Here is a 17621-nt window from a genome sequence, read left to right on the forward strand (position 1 = left end):
ACTTTAACCTATTTAAATTCACTATAGCTTTAACTCATTTAAATTCACTCATTTGTAAAGTTAGTGTATCAATGAAATATCATCACAATGCATGTTAACTAAACTTTTTTTTATTTTTTTAAGGTTGGCACTAATGAGTGCTGTACTTGAATCACGAGACAATCCAGAATCCACATGTCCTGGTGCTTGGTGACAAGGAAAACTCCTCCCAAGATTTTATTATTTTAAACTGGGAGGCGATGGAACAGAAGACGATACTACACGCAGTCGATCTGTGTTTCAAACTTTTCTTTGTATATGACATCCACTGCATATTATTACTTGATTTTATAATTTTATTTGAAAGTGAAAGTTCAGACATTTGCCAAGTATGGTAACCCATACTCAGAATTGGTTCTCTGCATTTAACCTTCTGGAAACTAGTCCAAGTCTCTAATCATTAGGCCACAGCTGTGAACTGTATTTGCACATTTGTGTGTTTTGATATGAATATGAATCGACACATTTGTACATCTTGAAAATGTCAGTTGTATTTTTACACATTCTTGTACATTTAAATAAAATATTTCAAAATATATTTGTAAATGTGTTATTTGCATATTAAAATAAAATCTGTAATTAATTAATTAATTAATATAAATAATTAACTCAACTGTTGGGTAACTTTTAACCCAACAGGATTTTAACCCAATTCATTGGGTTGAAATAACCCACAGATGGGAAGGTGCTATACCAACCCATAGTTGGGTTATTTTTAACCCAACATTTTTTAGTGTGTGCAGAGACATAATTAATGTTTAAAAGGATTTAAAAGACCATTTAACTAAAATGGCAACCATACAACAAAAACACATATTTCTGTCTGGCCAGTTAAAATAAGGCCCTAGCATTTGTTTGACTGTAAAATTTCAGTTTTATTCATTATTGCAGGGAATAAGGTTTTCTAAAAGAGAATTATGTTGCACAAATCCAGAAGTGCTTAATGCAGATAAAACTGTCAAGAACTGAAATTGTAATTTTGCAAAAGAAAGCTGTGTCAAAAGGACAGCAACCTGTCAGATCTGTCGCATTCAAGGTACAGTTCTGTTTTATATCTATATAAAACAATACAATATAACGTGATGTAAAGCTGAATTTTCAGCATCATTACTCCAGTCTTCAGTGTCACATCCTTCAGAAATCATTCTCATATGCTGATTTGCTGATTATCAACATTTGAAACAGACAAGTACATTTTTTTCAGCATTCTTTGATAAATAGAAGTATCCAAAAATCAGCATTTATGTGAAATAAAAAGCTTTCGCAACATTATACACTATTCCATTAAAAAGCTTAGAGTCAGTATAATTTTTATTTATTTATTTATTTATTTTTGGAAAATAAAATATAGAAATTGATACTTTTATTTAGCAAGGATTTTTAAATTGATCCAAAGTGATGATAAAGACATAATTTAAAAAAATATTTTTATTTCAGATAAATGCTGTTCTTCTGAACTTTCTATTCATCAAAGAAACCTTTTTCAACATTATCATAATTAGCTTTTATTTATTTATTTATTTATTTATTTATTTATTTTTGATGCATTAAAATCAGCTTTGGAATCTCAGTAAATAACATTTTGAAATATATTAAAATAGAAAACAGTTAATCTAAATAGGCTAGTAAATGTATTTCTTAATTTTAGTGTTTTTCTGTACTTTATCAAATAAATGCAGGTTTGGGGAACAGAAGAGACTTCTTTAAAAAACATTAACAAGCTTACTGTTCAAAAACTTCTGACAGGTAGTATAGGCATTTTTTTCTAATATTTTAATTGACTTAGAAATCTATAACTGCTGGACGATAACAAATAATAATGATAATATACAAAGTTTTTTATCACATAACAAGGCAGAATAGTTTTTATACTGTAATAATAACATTTTTCATATACTTTATTTATCACCTGCTGGAGATGACTTGAAAAAAACCCCCACATATTTTCGCAATCTTATGTTTAATGTCTTCGTGTTTCCAAAAGTGTCTGTTTTTCTCACAGACTGTATAAAAGCTTTTTCTGTGAAAACAACTGGGCACTGTTGCCCAAATAAGGAATTTCCTGGTATGATTTTGTGCGCGAGAGCGCCCTCCGGCTTCGAGTATGAATGAAACACACACACACACGCACACACTGCAGGAGAGATTAGCGCTCCGTGATGTTCATCTCGCAATCTAGGACCGAATAAAATATCAGGTCATGCGCAGACTATCCTGTCTCTTTGAGTTAAAATTTTAATCTATTCACACCAGCTATTGAAAACCTCTATGCGAACACACTTGACCGAGAAAGTGGACATGAAAGGGGGATTGAGCACCTGCCCTTTTTATTCCTGGAGAGAAAGTGCCCTTTTTTCTGGGATGCTTTTTTTTATTTTTGAAAAATAATATATATTTCTGTTTGCACACAGCTTCCCTGTCAAACAAATATATTTATTGAAATATAGTATCTAAATATCAGGTCAGGAGTTCTGAAGCGCTCCCTCTCCCTCTCCCTCTCCCTCTCCCCCGATTGTTAAACCCGATTGTATTGCTTCCGCTAAAGAAAATAGTCCGCTCCATCTCTACGGTTAGAATCCTTTGAGTCCATAGCAACGCTCTGTTTTTCATGTCAACGGTCTGTTATACTCCGAACAGCGGTCTGTTGGTTATAACAGACCGCATTCTACATTGGAATTCAACCAAGCCATGTAATAAAATAAGTTAATAAAATAAGCATATATCACCACCAGGTGATATGCTTTAGTTATTTTGTTTATCCTATTTACCTGCATTTCCCTGTCAATTAGATGCAAATGTGCGCATTTTAACTAGTTGACGCCTAATTTGCATACAGAATGTCTCCAGTTATTGACTTACATCAAGAGTCTTTCCCCCTGAAATTTAGAAATCTAAATCTACAGATCTACAGATCTACAGATGCAAACAGATGGAGGATACACTCTAAAAAATGTAGTAAATCTGAGTAACTGCATCTGGTACATTAATAAATAAAACTGAGTAGAAATAAGTTAACATTAAACTTTAAAAATAACAATATTTATAAATTAACTATTTAAGTAATTTAACTTTTTTTATTTCCTCGAAACCTTTATAAAATAGTACTCCATACCACCACAAATACATACATGACATTGACTTTTATTGAATTTTTACTCAATTATTTTGGTAAGTTTAAATTTAAAGTGTTATGTATTCTGATAACACCAAAATAATTAAAACGATGTAGTGCCTTGTGCAAAAATAAACAAATTATTAGTAAAACACGCCCCTCTGTTTGATGCAGTTATTTAGGTTATTCTAAATATGAAGAGTTCAGATGTGCCATCTGAAATTTCCTTCAATAATGATCATTTTTATCAAGCTTGTATGTTTATGTTCACTTATTTCTCATTACTGGCAATGAAAATTACCTATTAATTGTCATTTAAGTTAAATTACTGAACTTAAATACGAGCTTGAAAAAAAAAAGCTCATAAGAAAATTTCAGATGGCACTTAGAGGCTTTTGCATCTGAACTCTTCATATATACTTGAAACTAGTAGCATAAAAAATGTTTTCAAAACATGCACATTGTGGAATGGTTTCCTTTGCTGCTCTATAAACCTAGTGAATACTAAGGAGACCATGGTTTCTGTGAACTGATTATTTTGTAGACATCTTTTAAAAATGAAACAATTGCGTGAGTTTGAGGAAGATAAAATTAATTAACTTTTTAAATTATTTTCTTTTAAAGGAAGTCAGAGTTGCGTTAATATATATATATATATATATATATATATATATATATATATACTTTTTTGTTAAAAAAACAAACAAACAAAAAAAAAACCTAATTATGAGAAGTGCCCTTTATTTCACTTGAGCCCTTGCCCCTCAAAATGTCTGTGCACGTCCCTGGGGGGGCGTAATCTACGCCCCTGCTTTAGCCCATCCTAGATGTAGATGTAGATGAGAAATGTCACTTACTCACCAATGAATTCTCTTGAGTGTATGGGTGCCATCCAAATGAGAGTCCAAACGACTGATAAAAAATAATATATACATCTCTAGCCCATCAATTTCCTTAGGAACACAAAACTTGCTTAATTTTGAATTGATTCATTGATGGACTGGACTTTTTATATTTTTAAAAAATACTTGTGTAGTATTATGATGTTTTTATCAGCTGTTTGAACTCATGTTCTGACAGCACCCATTCACTGCAGTCGATCCATTGGTGAGCAAGTGATGTAACATTCAATTTATCTACATCTTGCCTATACATTTTAAGCTAATATTCATTACTGGGCAAACTATTCATTTAAGGACTGTCATAAAAAAATAAGTGTTTAACCTTAATGCAGGGATTGCACGCATGGTTGAAACTGTGGCCAGAGGTGGATGGCATATGGCATTTCATAGACAAACTGCTTGGAGCAGTACTGGTGCAGCAGATCAGTAAAGGCTGTCTGCTCAGATCTGACCGTCTGCTATAAAGGTCGCCACCCGATGCTTTGACCTTTAAGTTAATGTAATAACACTACATTTTTTCAATTTTTACAACTAAATAAAGAGCATGGGTGAATCCATGTTCTTCTTCCCTTTTTTGTATGTTTTTTTATTATTCAGATGTTTTGTTGTCCTTTTGAGGTTAATGTTGAGCATTTTGTCTGATTGCTGTGTTCCCATGCTTGATTGCCATGCTTTGCAGAGCATGAACGGGACACACAGCAGGCACCAAAACACTATTTCTGTTTTATATTTCCCCTTTTAAGGTCACTCAATAAAATAATTTTTGAAGTATCTTACCAGATACGAGTGTCTAAGTTGAGCTGGTCGAGATTTCTAGGTCAAAGGGTCTCAAATAATCAGCTCGTCAGGGAATCCTCTCATCCTGGACACTAATCAATTCTCACTTTCTCATACCCTGTAGTTCTTTGTAGAATGTTATAAAGTAGCATAAAAAGTAGTTATAAAGTAGTGTGTGTGTGTGTGCTCTTGTTTTTGTGACATATCAGGACACAACTTTGTATAATGACATGGGTATGACACAGGTATTACAAGGAGTGGGTGACTTGTGTGTGTGTGTGTGTGTGTGCTCTTGTTTTTGTGACATATCAGGACACAACTTTGTATAATGACATGGGTATGACACAGGTATTACAAGGAGTGGGTGACTTGTGTGTGTGTGTGTGTGTGTGTGTGCTCTTGTTTTTGTGACATATCAGGACACAACTTTGTATAATGACATGGGTATGACACAGGTATTACAAGGAGTGGGTGACTTGTGTGTGTGTGTGTGTGTGTGTGCTCTTGTTTTTGTGACATATCAGGACACAACTTTGTATAATGACATGGGTATGACACAGGTATTACAAGGAGTGGGTGACTTGTGTGTGTGTGTGTGCTCTTGTTTTTGTGACATATCAGGACACAACTTTGTATAATGACATGGGTATGACACAGGTATTACAAGGAGTGGGTGACTTGTGTGTGTGTGTGTGTGTGTGTGCTCTTGTTTTTGTGACATATCAGGACACAACTTTGTATAATGACATGGGTATGACACAGGTATTACAAGGAGTGGGTGACTTGTGTGTGTGTGTGTGTGTGTGTGTGTGTGTGCTCTTGTTTTTGTGACATATCAGGACACAACTTTGTATAATGACATGGGTATGACACAGGTATTACAAGGAGTGGGTGACTTGTGTGTGTGTGTGTGTGCTCTTGTTTTTGTGACATATCAGGACACAACTTTGTATAATGACATGGGTATGACACAGGTATTACAAGGAGTGGGTGACTTATGATGACATAACCCAGAATACAGAATGAGTTTTTTTGAGAAAAAATGCACAAAGTTTCCTGTGAGGGTTAGGGTTAGGTGTAGGGTTGGTGTAGGGCCATAGAATATATAGTTTGTACAGTATAAAAAACATTACGCCTATGGGATGTCCCCACTTTTCACAAAAACAAACTTGTGTGTGTGTGTGTGTGTGTGCGCGCATCTGTGTTCACTTTAGAATTCACCTAAATGAATTAGGTTCCTTAGGAACACAGAACCTTTTAAGATGGATCATTGAATGCAATGGAAATTTGAAAATTCACACTTCAGTAAATGAGTCATATTGATTCTGTAGCCATTTTAGTTAATTCAGTTCAAGATAAGTTGGAGTATTGCAGACCAGTAACATGAGTTTGTGTGTTCAAATGATTTATTAAATGAACTGCTTGCACTCTGTTTTTGTGATTTGAAATACACTGCCTGGCCAAAAGAAATTAATTTAAATAAGAAAATAAGGATTGGATCATGATTGCAGAGACTAACATTTTGCAGTTATTCTTTTAACCCTAACTGATGCAGTGACTAGGATTTTACTTTTGAACCATGTTGGAAAACATACATACATCCATATTCCAGGATGACAATGCCAAGATTCACAAGGCTCAATTTGTGAAATAATGTTTCAGAGAGTAATCAGGAATCATTTCCATGTATGAATTGGCCACAGAGTCCTGAACTTAAACCTAATGAAGTCTTTAAGATGTGCTGGAATTGACTTTACAGAGTGGTTTCACTCTCCCAGTGTCAATAAGTGAATGTACAATATAATCTAAGCTTAAGGCAGTCAAATTAAATATTAGAATGTGCAACTTTACACATGACTTGTTACATATGTGTGAATTGATTTCTATCCTATAGGCTATTTAAATAAGTGACCTTTATATCAAAGCTAGATTGTGATGCTTGATGCTTCTGTTCTCAAGACACTGGTTTGATTTTACATTTTGATCAAAGTATCATCCTAAGATTTCACAAATCCCTACTGCGTGCAGTAACATTCAATTGAAACAGCAGCACAGGCACTTCTCTGTAAAGCAGAGAAGAGGACAAACACACCTCTCTCTCTCTCTCTCTCTCTCTCTCTCTATGTTCCTTTCCTTCATAATTTTGTTGATTTATGCAAGATCCTTTAATAGCACAAAGAAGCTGTCATCAGCATATCCTAAGACCTACCATCGACAGCCCTGATGGAGGCAAAGGAGAGAAGTGGACTCATTCTGAGCGGTTTATTTAAGTTTGCTAACCCAGGTTTGGCAGAAAGGGACACAATGATAATTAGATATTAGTAATTGGAGAATAGAGGAGAACAAAATGTTAAGAAATGAGTGAAAGAAACAATTTAGGGAAAGAGGAATGAGCCTATACCTCATTTTCATTATATGCCACTCACATTACCGCACCACTCGTTAATCAAAATCTCATGAAAACCTTTCTGGCAAACATTTAAATTACCAAAGGCTTCATAACGAAGGATTTGAAGTACAGAAAATAGTTGAATCTTAAGCCGCAATGTGTCTGCTACAGTTACACTGCTGACTGGACTAATTAAGTTAATCTACTTGGTTTTAGAGAGAAACCATCTATTTAGATCCATTTACTTTCAGACTGTGTGTGTGTGTGTGTGTGTGTGTGTGTGTGTGTGTGTGTGTGTGTGTGTGTGTGTGTGTGTGTGTGTGTGTCTGTGTGTGTGTGTGTGTGTGTTAGCCAATAAATCATTGTAATAGTCTTCTCTAAACCTGAACCTTAATGCATATTAAACATTTATTATATTATCATTATAATTAATGCTTTTAATAAAACCTTTGACTGTAAAGTCAAAAAGGCATGACTTAAAGATACTGATAACAACGATGTTGATATACATTCCAATTTATCTCAATAATAACATCTTGGTCTTATGTATGTTTTTTAAGTTGTGACAGGTTTCTTTAAAATTGTATGCAGTATACATGTATTCTCTTTTCAGGTGATTGATTTATATATGGTTGTAACTCTAAAAAATTGTAAATTGTTTTGCAATCTTTACAGTACAGTACAGTCAAAAAAAGTATTAATATGTAACATTTAGGTACTAATAAGCACAGTTTAGAGGTAAACAAAGTAAGTTCTACCTTTTGAAACAGTACTAGATTTTTTTTGTCTGAGGGTTTGTAGTAATGGCAAAAAGTAACATATAGTAATTATTGCACTCTCCACAGTTTTGTCTTCTCACATGACAGCTTTTGCATGTACTTTTCCGTCTTTTCTCACAGGCACAGATTTGGTGTTATTGAAAATTTATGTAGTGGAATGTGTGTGAAAAGGTTTGTGTGTGTGTGTGTGTGTGTGCTCTTGTTTTTGTAACATATCAGGACACAACTCTGTATAATGACATGGGTATGACACAGGTCTCACAAGGAGAGGGTGACTTATGAGGACATAACCCATGTCCCCATTTTTCAAAATGCTTATAAATCATTTTTTTGAGAAAGTAAAAATGCACAAAGATTCCTGTGTGGGTTAGGTGTAGGGTTGGTGAAGGGCGATAAAATATACAGTTTCTACAGTATAAAAACCATTACGCCTATGTGATGTCCCCACTTTTCACAAAAACAAACGTGTGTGTGTGTGTGTGTGTGTGTGTGTAAAACATTTGTTTTGAGGCAGTTAAACCAACTGCAAACTTGTACTTCTGGCTATTAGGTGTGGCAGAGTTGTTTCTGTATCTGTTTCTCAGATACTGATTCTCTGTGATTTAGTGAAGATTTTATGTGTACAATCAGATCCGCAACATTTAGCCAAAACAGATAAGATAAAAAGGACAGATGCAATCTATATACAGGTGCATCTAAAAAAATCAATATCATGGAAAAGTTTTTTATTTTTTGTAATTTAATAATAATGATAATAAAAATATAATAATAATAATCTTAAGGTACTTTATAGCCTATTATTCATTCAGTCATTTTTCACCATGTCATGTTTCATCATGTTTCATTTATTTGATTTATTCATTTATTAATTTTGTATTGTAGTGTCAGGGGCATCATTTTTGAGGAGGCACGAGTGAAGTGGGGGGGGGGGGGGTTCTCTCATGTTTTTCATGTGACACACAGTAGCCACAAACTGATATAGGATTATGTCCCTACTGAAAAAAACCCATTAAACCATCATTCATCACTTTGTTTCCACAACAAAGACTATTACAGACATTACAAACCATCAACTTTTTGGGACATATTGTATTAAGATATATTGGTTTTAACAAGCCAACTATAGAAGGCAACTTACTAGTAGAATGAACAGGGTTCATTACAGTTTCCAGTAAAACCAATACAAGTCCCATTATAACCAATAAAACCATTACAAATTTTCTAATGGTGTCTATTGTTTTATTCAGCAGGGGTTTTATTATTATAATTAATCTTTATATATACTGTATATATATATATATATATATATATATATATATATATATATATATATTCCCAAAATATATAATGAAATATCCCGATTCTCAAATATGTATGAACATGCATGTCAGTTCTCTAGTAAAGTAGCCTAATAGTGGAATCTATTATCTTTGCATAAAAATTCGTTAATTTACTTGAGTACCAGATATGGTGTCATACCATAAAATATGGTAGATACCGACTTTTAATACAAGCACTCTCAGAAACTCCCTTAATAATATCTAAAGCTGTTTACACTAGCTGTTAAATTTATATTATTACTTACTTACATTTGTACATCTTCACTTTGTTGTTTCTGATTAAATTATTAGCCAGAGAATTCAGTCAGCCAGCGCGCTTGATGATGAAACAGCATGTTTCGGCAATGTCTCATCTGAATGCCTCTGATTGGACCTTGCATTCATAAACTCAACATAATCATATGGGATTGGTTATAATGCATAGTGCTTTAAAAACGTAAGTGTTCTTGCCTTTGTGCCAGCCAGCAAAAGCAGATTTTAATTTATCTGCTTGTGAGGTTTTCCTTTTTTTTATGTAGCCTATAGTTTACAGGACAAACTGCACATTTCACACAAAATTTTTGGTGTGATATGATTCCAAATTAGGTGGGGGGCCAAGCTTGTTGACAATTTTTTGAGATACTGAACTTTTAATTTTTCTAAGTTGTAAGTCGTAACCATCAGAATTAAAAAAAAAAAAAAACTCTTTCAGTTTATATTTCAGTTTGTGTGCAATGAATCTAGAATATAAGAAAGTTTGCTTTTTTAATCAAATTATTAGTCTTTTTTTAAAACATATTTTATTGTTGTATTATATGCTATTATTATTACTAATGTATTGTTCTGTGATTTTAATGATTAATCATAAATTGTTAGTCTTTTAATTAGTTAGATTTTTTTATGTCATTATTATTTTATTACTAATGTATTGTTTAACATTTTTAAATAAACAAACTTATTTTTCCTATTTCCCATCAGCAGTTGAAATAGCACTTTCACAGGTTTTCTACAAATTCTAAATGTTATACAGTAGCACTATAAAAAAAATGTAAATAACATTTCATAACTGTATAATACTTTACAGTATTATTGAAAATCAACAGTATAATACTGTATTTTGACATGGTAAAAAATACAGTAAAATTATGTATTCGATATTACAGTAAGGTAAACACTACTGTAGTTAGTGTTACAGTAATTTTACTGTTGAATGAAATACAGCAACTTCTGTATAATATTTGCCAGTAAGTTACTGTTAATTTGACAATACATTTTTACAGTGTAAAATAAGATATTTGGATATATTTTTGTTTTGGGTGTGTTTGGATGTGTAGGTGTTCTTCCTGTGTCCATACTGTGAGATTATGGGATGGCTCTGGGGAGCACAGCCCTGTGTAATCAGATTCACAGAGGGGATCTGACTACAGAGGCTTAAATACTCATAGTGCTCCCAGAGATTGACATGATTAAAAATAATAATAATAATAATTAAACATTGTCCTACCCACTGAGTGCCCAGGTCACATGTATAGGTAGGTGTTGGCATGCAATGGGCAGCTTTACATTTCCCTGTAGACTTCTCAAGCAGTTTTGATGAATGTAAATTTAAGACTTTTTAAAGATCTTTTCAAGACCAGGTTAAGAAAATGTAAGGACTTATCTAAAGGAAACACAAGAGAGCATATATATGTGTTCTCCTAATGTAAATGTCTTGGAAGCACACATGAATACAACTTTCAACCGATATCTGTGACTTTTTAATACATTTTACAAAATAAAGAAATAAATATAGTCAAATACCTCTGCTCCAACCCTTAGAATATGGAAAGAACTTTTACAGTATATCTGCACTGTTAAAAATATAGGTGCTTCACAATGCCATAGAAGAAACTTTATTGTCTGAATGGTTACATAAAGTATTTTTGAAATCTGAAGAACCGAAAGAAGGTGCTTCAGATTATAAAAAGGTAAGAAAGAGATGGTTTGATATACAGTATATATAATCTTCTGAAGTATTTTTGTCTTGTTTTCCAGTGCAAATGTCTTAAGTTTCTTTAATCAAGATACATTTACTTGAGAAGCAAAATTACATGAGGTAATAAGTCTTGTCTTGTACACAATTAATCAAAATGAAATGAGTTTATGATTAAAACAAAGAACAAATATCTGCCAGTGGGCTCAGAAAAACACAAATTAATTCAAAGTGAAAACAAGGATGTGTATTTATGTACAATTTTAGATATTTGACTTTCTGCAGTGACTTAATACTTTTGAGTGAATGAATACTTTTTAAGACCTTACATTCTGGACAAACTTTTTCTAGAAATCTGGACAATGAACAGTTTTGCAGTTTGTGTGAGGACCGTCATGCATAATATTACATCATGTTTTCCTTTTGTTTATTTATTGTTTTGATTATAACTTTGCTTCAAATATTCAGTGTTGTAGTTTACCAAATTGAGCACGGAACTAGAATGGAGTAATTTTAGTTAATTTACAATACTTTCTTTCAGTTCTTATTCCAGAGGAACATAACTTGAGGGAAGCCAGATGTACAGACAGTCACTTAAGTATTATTATATAGACATAATTGCATTAACCATTATAATAATAACCTGCTCTGACAATAGAGCCAGTCCTTAGGTTTTCACATAATCAGTGCAGCAAGGAGTGCAGTGCAGTGAAGCTGACACAATCTCCTGAAAAAATAGAAAAAGAATAACAGACAGAAGCAGTGAGACAGAACTGAGTAAATCTGAGTGTAAAAGACCTCCTCAAGGGGCATTGAGGAGAAACAGGTAACATTTTGGACAAGCAACAATGTGTCTTTTTGCTAAACAGCCCAATCAGAACGCCGCTTTAAAGATGTCATTATTTTTGTTTTCTGAATGCCAATGATTGTTACAAAATGTTGTATACAATGCAAATTCTGTAATCATGATTAGCATCCGTGATTACTGTTGTATAGTGAAATAAGCCAGCTTGAATATTTAATACTTTTGAAAAGCATAGTCAAACACAAGTATGAGTTAATCAGTCTTAAATGCACAGAATGCTCACAGATGAAGCCTCTTGTTATTTTCCTCTGCTTCTCAGTGCTCTCATCTCTCTCGTTTTCTCTCAGCAGGTAGTTTGAGTGATTTTTGTGACCAACACACTTCTGAGCCACTTCATATGTAAATAGCAGGGAGACTGATGAAAAATGCAGACATATCTATTTTTCTAGCACAGAAATCACGTAAAAGAGCAGTTCAACAACCCATTGCAACCCCTACAGCAATAAGCGGAACATAAGAGGAAATTGTATTATTATGATTATCATCCATTGACAAAGCGTGAGTGCTAAGGACTCAATTGAGCTTTACAGAAAATATTAAAGGTATTTCAGTGGGATAATTTAGCTGAGCATAATGTGATTTTCAGAATTAATCTCCAGGCTACAAATGTAATTAAGTTATGCAAAAAATAATTAATTAGTGTCCATAAGAAGCAGTGGACTCAGGTGAGTCTATAATCTGTGTAATGATGGATGAAGAGAAGACCTAAATGTCGCTGGAAAAGAGGAAATAAAGATGGAGGAAAATTAGAGATATGTGTAAGAAATATGTAAAAAAAAAAAAAAAAAGCACAGGTGATTACTGCCCACTTAAAATTCTCCTGTCTCGCTCTAACAGCTGAAAGGATTTTCTCAGTTGGGTGAAATATGAGGGAATTATTCTGACCTGTAATTTTACAGTCCTCTAGTCTATCACCCACTAGGGTGGCCTTTCTATTTTATTTCTTAAGCTCAGTGGGGAAAAAATATATGTCTATGTGTTAGCAAGAGCTCATACAACACTCATGGACCAGAGCAGATTCATGTTGGTGTGAAATCAGGTCAATCATCATTATCATCAGCAGCAGTGCAGCCTCTCTGTGAATGGATTTTGCAGCAGCTGCACAGGGAGCTGTCACAGGTCGACCACTGGACCCTTAAAATAGAATTCTCTCAAGGATTGGGCAACTTATTGCATTTGAGTCATAGTAAGTGCTTTAGTGATTCTAAGTGAATGGGAACACCTCCTATACAGTTTGCTTCTTTTTCTTTCCCTTCTCCCGCCATTCTTCTCTTATCCTCAACACCTGGACGAATTCAATATTCAAGGTGAAGTCATTGAAATGGCATCCTAATGGGAAAAATGAGAAATGAGCGAGGTAACTTAGCAGCACTTTTCTATAGATCTGGCAATGTTATAAGGTTGATTCAAAAGTGTAAATGCAAGAACTTCACAAAAATTCCAGTTTTTTGATCCTTTATTTCAAAATATTCACAAGGAGTAACATTAAAACATCTACAGTAAAAAGACAATGAACTAATATCTTTAAATTTTGGTTCATCTGTTTATAATATTTACACAGGTAGACATAAGTACAAAAGTCATTACAAATTTGTTCATATTTTTATGCACAAGTAATTGTGAGGGACTCAAAAGTGTGAACCTGATTACAACTGCATGAATTTTTCAGTGGCATGTATAATAAATAAATACTAGCGACATACAAGCCAATCACATAAGATCCCAGTAGAATCAAGCTATAAATAGATACCTACAAAAAAAGAGACCCGAGTCAATCTCATCAAAATCCCTTTAATTACTGATCTCTAATCAGATTACGTCCTGTTCCTTCTGGCTTAATCACAGCTGCAGAAAGAAGCTTAGCCTGACATTAGATCTGTGCTTTAATGCTCTTTCCATCAATACATAAAACAGTCAGTGGTTTTATACAGAGTGAGCATGTGCAGAATGAAATGGTTTGCCTTTAGTTGTGTTTAGCACAGAGGCGCAAGATTCAGACACAGATGAATCACACTATGTGAAATAACAGGTGCTGACAGCTGACAAATGAGTTTCTCACGGCTCGATAAACGTTTTTAACACAGAAACCGAGCTGAGCGGTTATCTGTTTTCAAGAATAAATAAATCTAAACCGATTTCTCCCTACAGTTCTATTGATCTGTATATCCAGAGTCCCTCGACTGACAAGATATCAGGATACTGGTGCAATATTGCACGTCTTGCATATAAATTCATTTATATATATATATATATATATATATATATATATATATATATATATATATATATATATATATATATATATATGTGTGTGTGTGTGTGTGTGTGTGTGTGTGTGTGTGTGTGTGTGTGTGTGCATTTCTAGTTTTGTTCTTTAAATTATCAGGAATTGAAATAGAAGCTGGACTCTATTTGATTCATCAGCAATATGTATTTTTCTCTCTTGTTCTTCTAAAGGAAAGCCAGTGATTGTGTTCCTGTGTCAGCAAAGATGAGAAAATGTAAATGCATTGACCATAACACATGCCTCTGTCTAAGTTGACTACTGTTTTGGACTGTGTACTGTCCAAACATGACACAATCCTAAATGCCATCATGACCATTTAGGCTTGTGAGTTCCTGTGTAAATGTTGACCTCTGAACTTTGTTTGCACAGTTCGGGTCACCCAGAGACAACCACCTCTGTTCTTTCCACCAGTCGTAGGGCCTCATGCATGCCGGCGGCCGACAGTCTGCGGTTAATATTGCGGTAACGGCAGCTGAGCAGGCTTCGGTAAGTGGTGCGTAAGTCGCGGTTGAAGAAAGCGTAGATAAAGGGGTTAATGAGTGAGTTGGCGTATCCTAGCCACGACAGCGTTCTCTCCACCCACAGGGGGACACAGCTACACTCTGTCCCGCAGATGAAGGGCCGGGCCGTGGAGAGGAGAAAGAACGGAAGCCAGCAGACGGTAAACGCTCCTACCACAATCCCGAGTGTGGCCGCAGCCTTCTGTTCCCTCTTAAATATGGAGATGTTCCTGCGGTCCGAGTTCCACTTGCCCACTCCTCGCAGGAGTCGCGGCAGACGCGCACACTCTTCCACCTCCCTCTGCAGTTTTATTGCCACAGTTACGCAATCCACCTCATTCTCCTCTTCCTCCTCCTGTCCTGCACGAGGAAAGCCGGTGATGGTGTGTTTGGCAGCGCTGAGCTTGGCTGCACGGTAGATGCGGTAATACATGACCAGCATGACAGTCATGGGAATGTAAAATGCAACAGCTGTAGAGTAAATAGTGTAGCCAAAGTCCTGGCTGATCAGACACACACGGTCATCGTTCACGTTCTGTGCCCAGCCAAAGAGCGGTGGCAAAGTGATTGATGCAGAAAGCAGCCAAACAGAAAGCACCGTTTTGGCCATACACCAGCCGTTCTGTCTCACTGGGTAAGTTAGGGGTCTGGTGATGCCAAGGTACCTGTGATAGAGAGAAAATACAGTACATGGACAAGTAAGAAGACAGGACTTTATTTAAAGTCATATTATCATGACAAAAAATTGCTTCAGCTATATGTTATAATAAATATGTAACGGACTTGTGCCATCAGTTTTTAGCTATTTGATTTAGACATTATCCAGTTTCTTTACTGGACTGATCAAAACAGTCAACACCCAAAAAATGAATTTCTGCAACACTGCATGCCATTTCATTATAAAAATTCATGCCACACAGAGTTTCAAACCATTTAATTTCAAAGAAACCTACTTTATAGTAGTAGAACTGAATGTGTAATTAGAAACACTTTACAATAAGGTTTAATATTTTGTTAACATCAGTTAATGTTCTAGAAACTAACAACAATTATAATAATTGTGTATAATTATATAATTACATTATTTGGGAATTAAAATTCACTTAGATGAATAAAGGTTTATTTTAAGATAATATTTTTAAGTCAAACTTAAAAATCTAGGTGGATACTAATTTATGAATACACTTGTTCATTCTAAACTCATGTTTGTATATCATTCTTAATTATATGCATTATACATTTATCATTTAAATTGTACTTGAGTTGAATTTAATGTTAAAAATATTAGTTTAAGTAGAAAGTCATATTAACATAAAATTACAAATAGGCTACTATAAAAAGTACTGTTGATGTTATTTCATGATACCTAATAGATTCACTAATGATAAAAATGTTATTGTAAGTGTTGTCAAATCATTTTTCATTATCATTGATCATGAATATGATAATCAATAATAAAAAATTAAAAAAAACTCACCGGTCGATGCTAATAACGCATAGGGTCATGATGGACGCGGTGCAACACATCACGTCCATGGCTATAAACACGTTACAGAAGAACTTGCCAAAAATCCAGCGACCACCGATCAGGTCCGTGATACTGACGAACGGCATCACCGCGAGCGCAATGGAGAGGTCCGCGAGCGCGAGGGACACGATGAGATAGTTGGAGGGCTGCCGTAGTTTTTTCACGAAACACACGGAGATGACCACAAGCAAGTTCCCGCAGATGGTGATGAGCGTGAGCATGGTCAGCACTCCACCGATCAGCACCTTCTCGACCTCTCCGTAGCTGAGAATCTGCTCCGCGCAGCGCGTGCCGTTCGCCACCTCCATCATCTCCAGAAGGATCGGGAAGCTAGAAGGCTTTATTTCCGAGGATCCGGAGCCCGCAGCCACTGCCACCTCTCCAGACTCGTGCGCAATTTTGAATAGGCGAGGGATAAGAACCTCGGAGATCATCATGCCGTTAGAAGTTTCCACGCTTGCACCTGTCTCAAGCGCGCGCTCCTCACCCATCAAGGACTTCATAGTTTCTCCGTGGCTTTGCGCGACAGTTGATCTGTTGGTATCACCCAGCACCATGCCGTGCTTCGTTTATCCTTGAACTTTTCAGAGCGCCCGATGATGGCACGAGATCACAACTGCGCGCGCAATGAGTGATGCGCATCCGATTAGCCTTTAGTCACTGACACGCAGCTAATTTCTCTATTTTTAGATGAGATCGTTGATTCGTCTTTTATGCCTTTTTTATTCGTTCTAACAAAAACTGAGTGAGAGAGAAGTTTATCATTTTGTTTTTAAGCATTAACGGGTGTAACCAAAGCTTTAGCAAACAGATGTAAGATGCCAGTTTTTTCCCTCACCACAACAAATTTAAAATAGTCATGAATTGATAATGAATTGAATGGATTAACAAAACAGAGTTGTGTCTCTGATTTTACCATTTTATCTTCTGCTTATTAAAATAATTCCTGAATCTACTATTTCAAGAAAAAGAGTGCTGGTGTTACAACCTGAACTGGGTGGGTTTTAACACTAGTATTTAATAGATTTCATTATTTAATTACACTTTATTTATTTTTATTTAAAATAATAGCCTAACCACCAGGACAGTGTAATTGAAAACAGCACAAACAACTGAAATGCTTTTTTCACTACGATTTATAATCTGTCCCGT

At 34.9% G+C, this 17621-nt stretch overlaps 1 protein-coding gene across 1 annotated transcript; it reads right to left on the minus strand.

Moving 5' to 3' along the window:
• Nucleotides 1-14587: 14587 nt before the first annotated feature.
• On the minus strand, nucleotides 14588-17080 carry LOC132113217 (5-hydroxytryptamine receptor 7-like). The gene is made up of 2 exons (XM_059521034.1): nucleotides 16419-17080; nucleotides 14588-15606 (listed from the first exon to the last, which is right to left on the minus strand). Exons 1-2 carry the CDS (start codon nucleotides 17024-17026, stop codon nucleotides 14817-14819), a joined length of 1398 nt encoding a protein of 465 aa, XP_059377017.1. The 5' UTR covers nucleotides 17027-17080; the 3' UTR covers nucleotides 14588-14816.
• Nucleotides 17081-17621: the final 541 nt, after the last annotated feature.

The sequence above is a fragment of the Carassius carassius genome, chromosome 32 (assembly GCF_963082965.1).
Source record: "Carassius carassius chromosome 32, fCarCar2.1, whole genome shotgun sequence".
Taxonomy (NCBI): domain Eukaryota; kingdom Metazoa; phylum Chordata; class Actinopteri; order Cypriniformes; family Cyprinidae; genus Carassius; species Carassius carassius.

Bases quoted from the DNA above. Each gene is read 5' to 3' on its own strand.
- LOC132113217 (XM_059521034.1), bottom strand. From the start codon at position 17,026: ATGGTGCTGGGTGATACCAACAGATCAACTGTCGCGCAAAGCCACGGA. The intron at 15,607-16,418 runs GTGAGTTTTTTT...TCTCTATCACAG, and splicing joins TGCGTTATTAGCATCGACCG to GTACCTTGGCATCACCAGAC.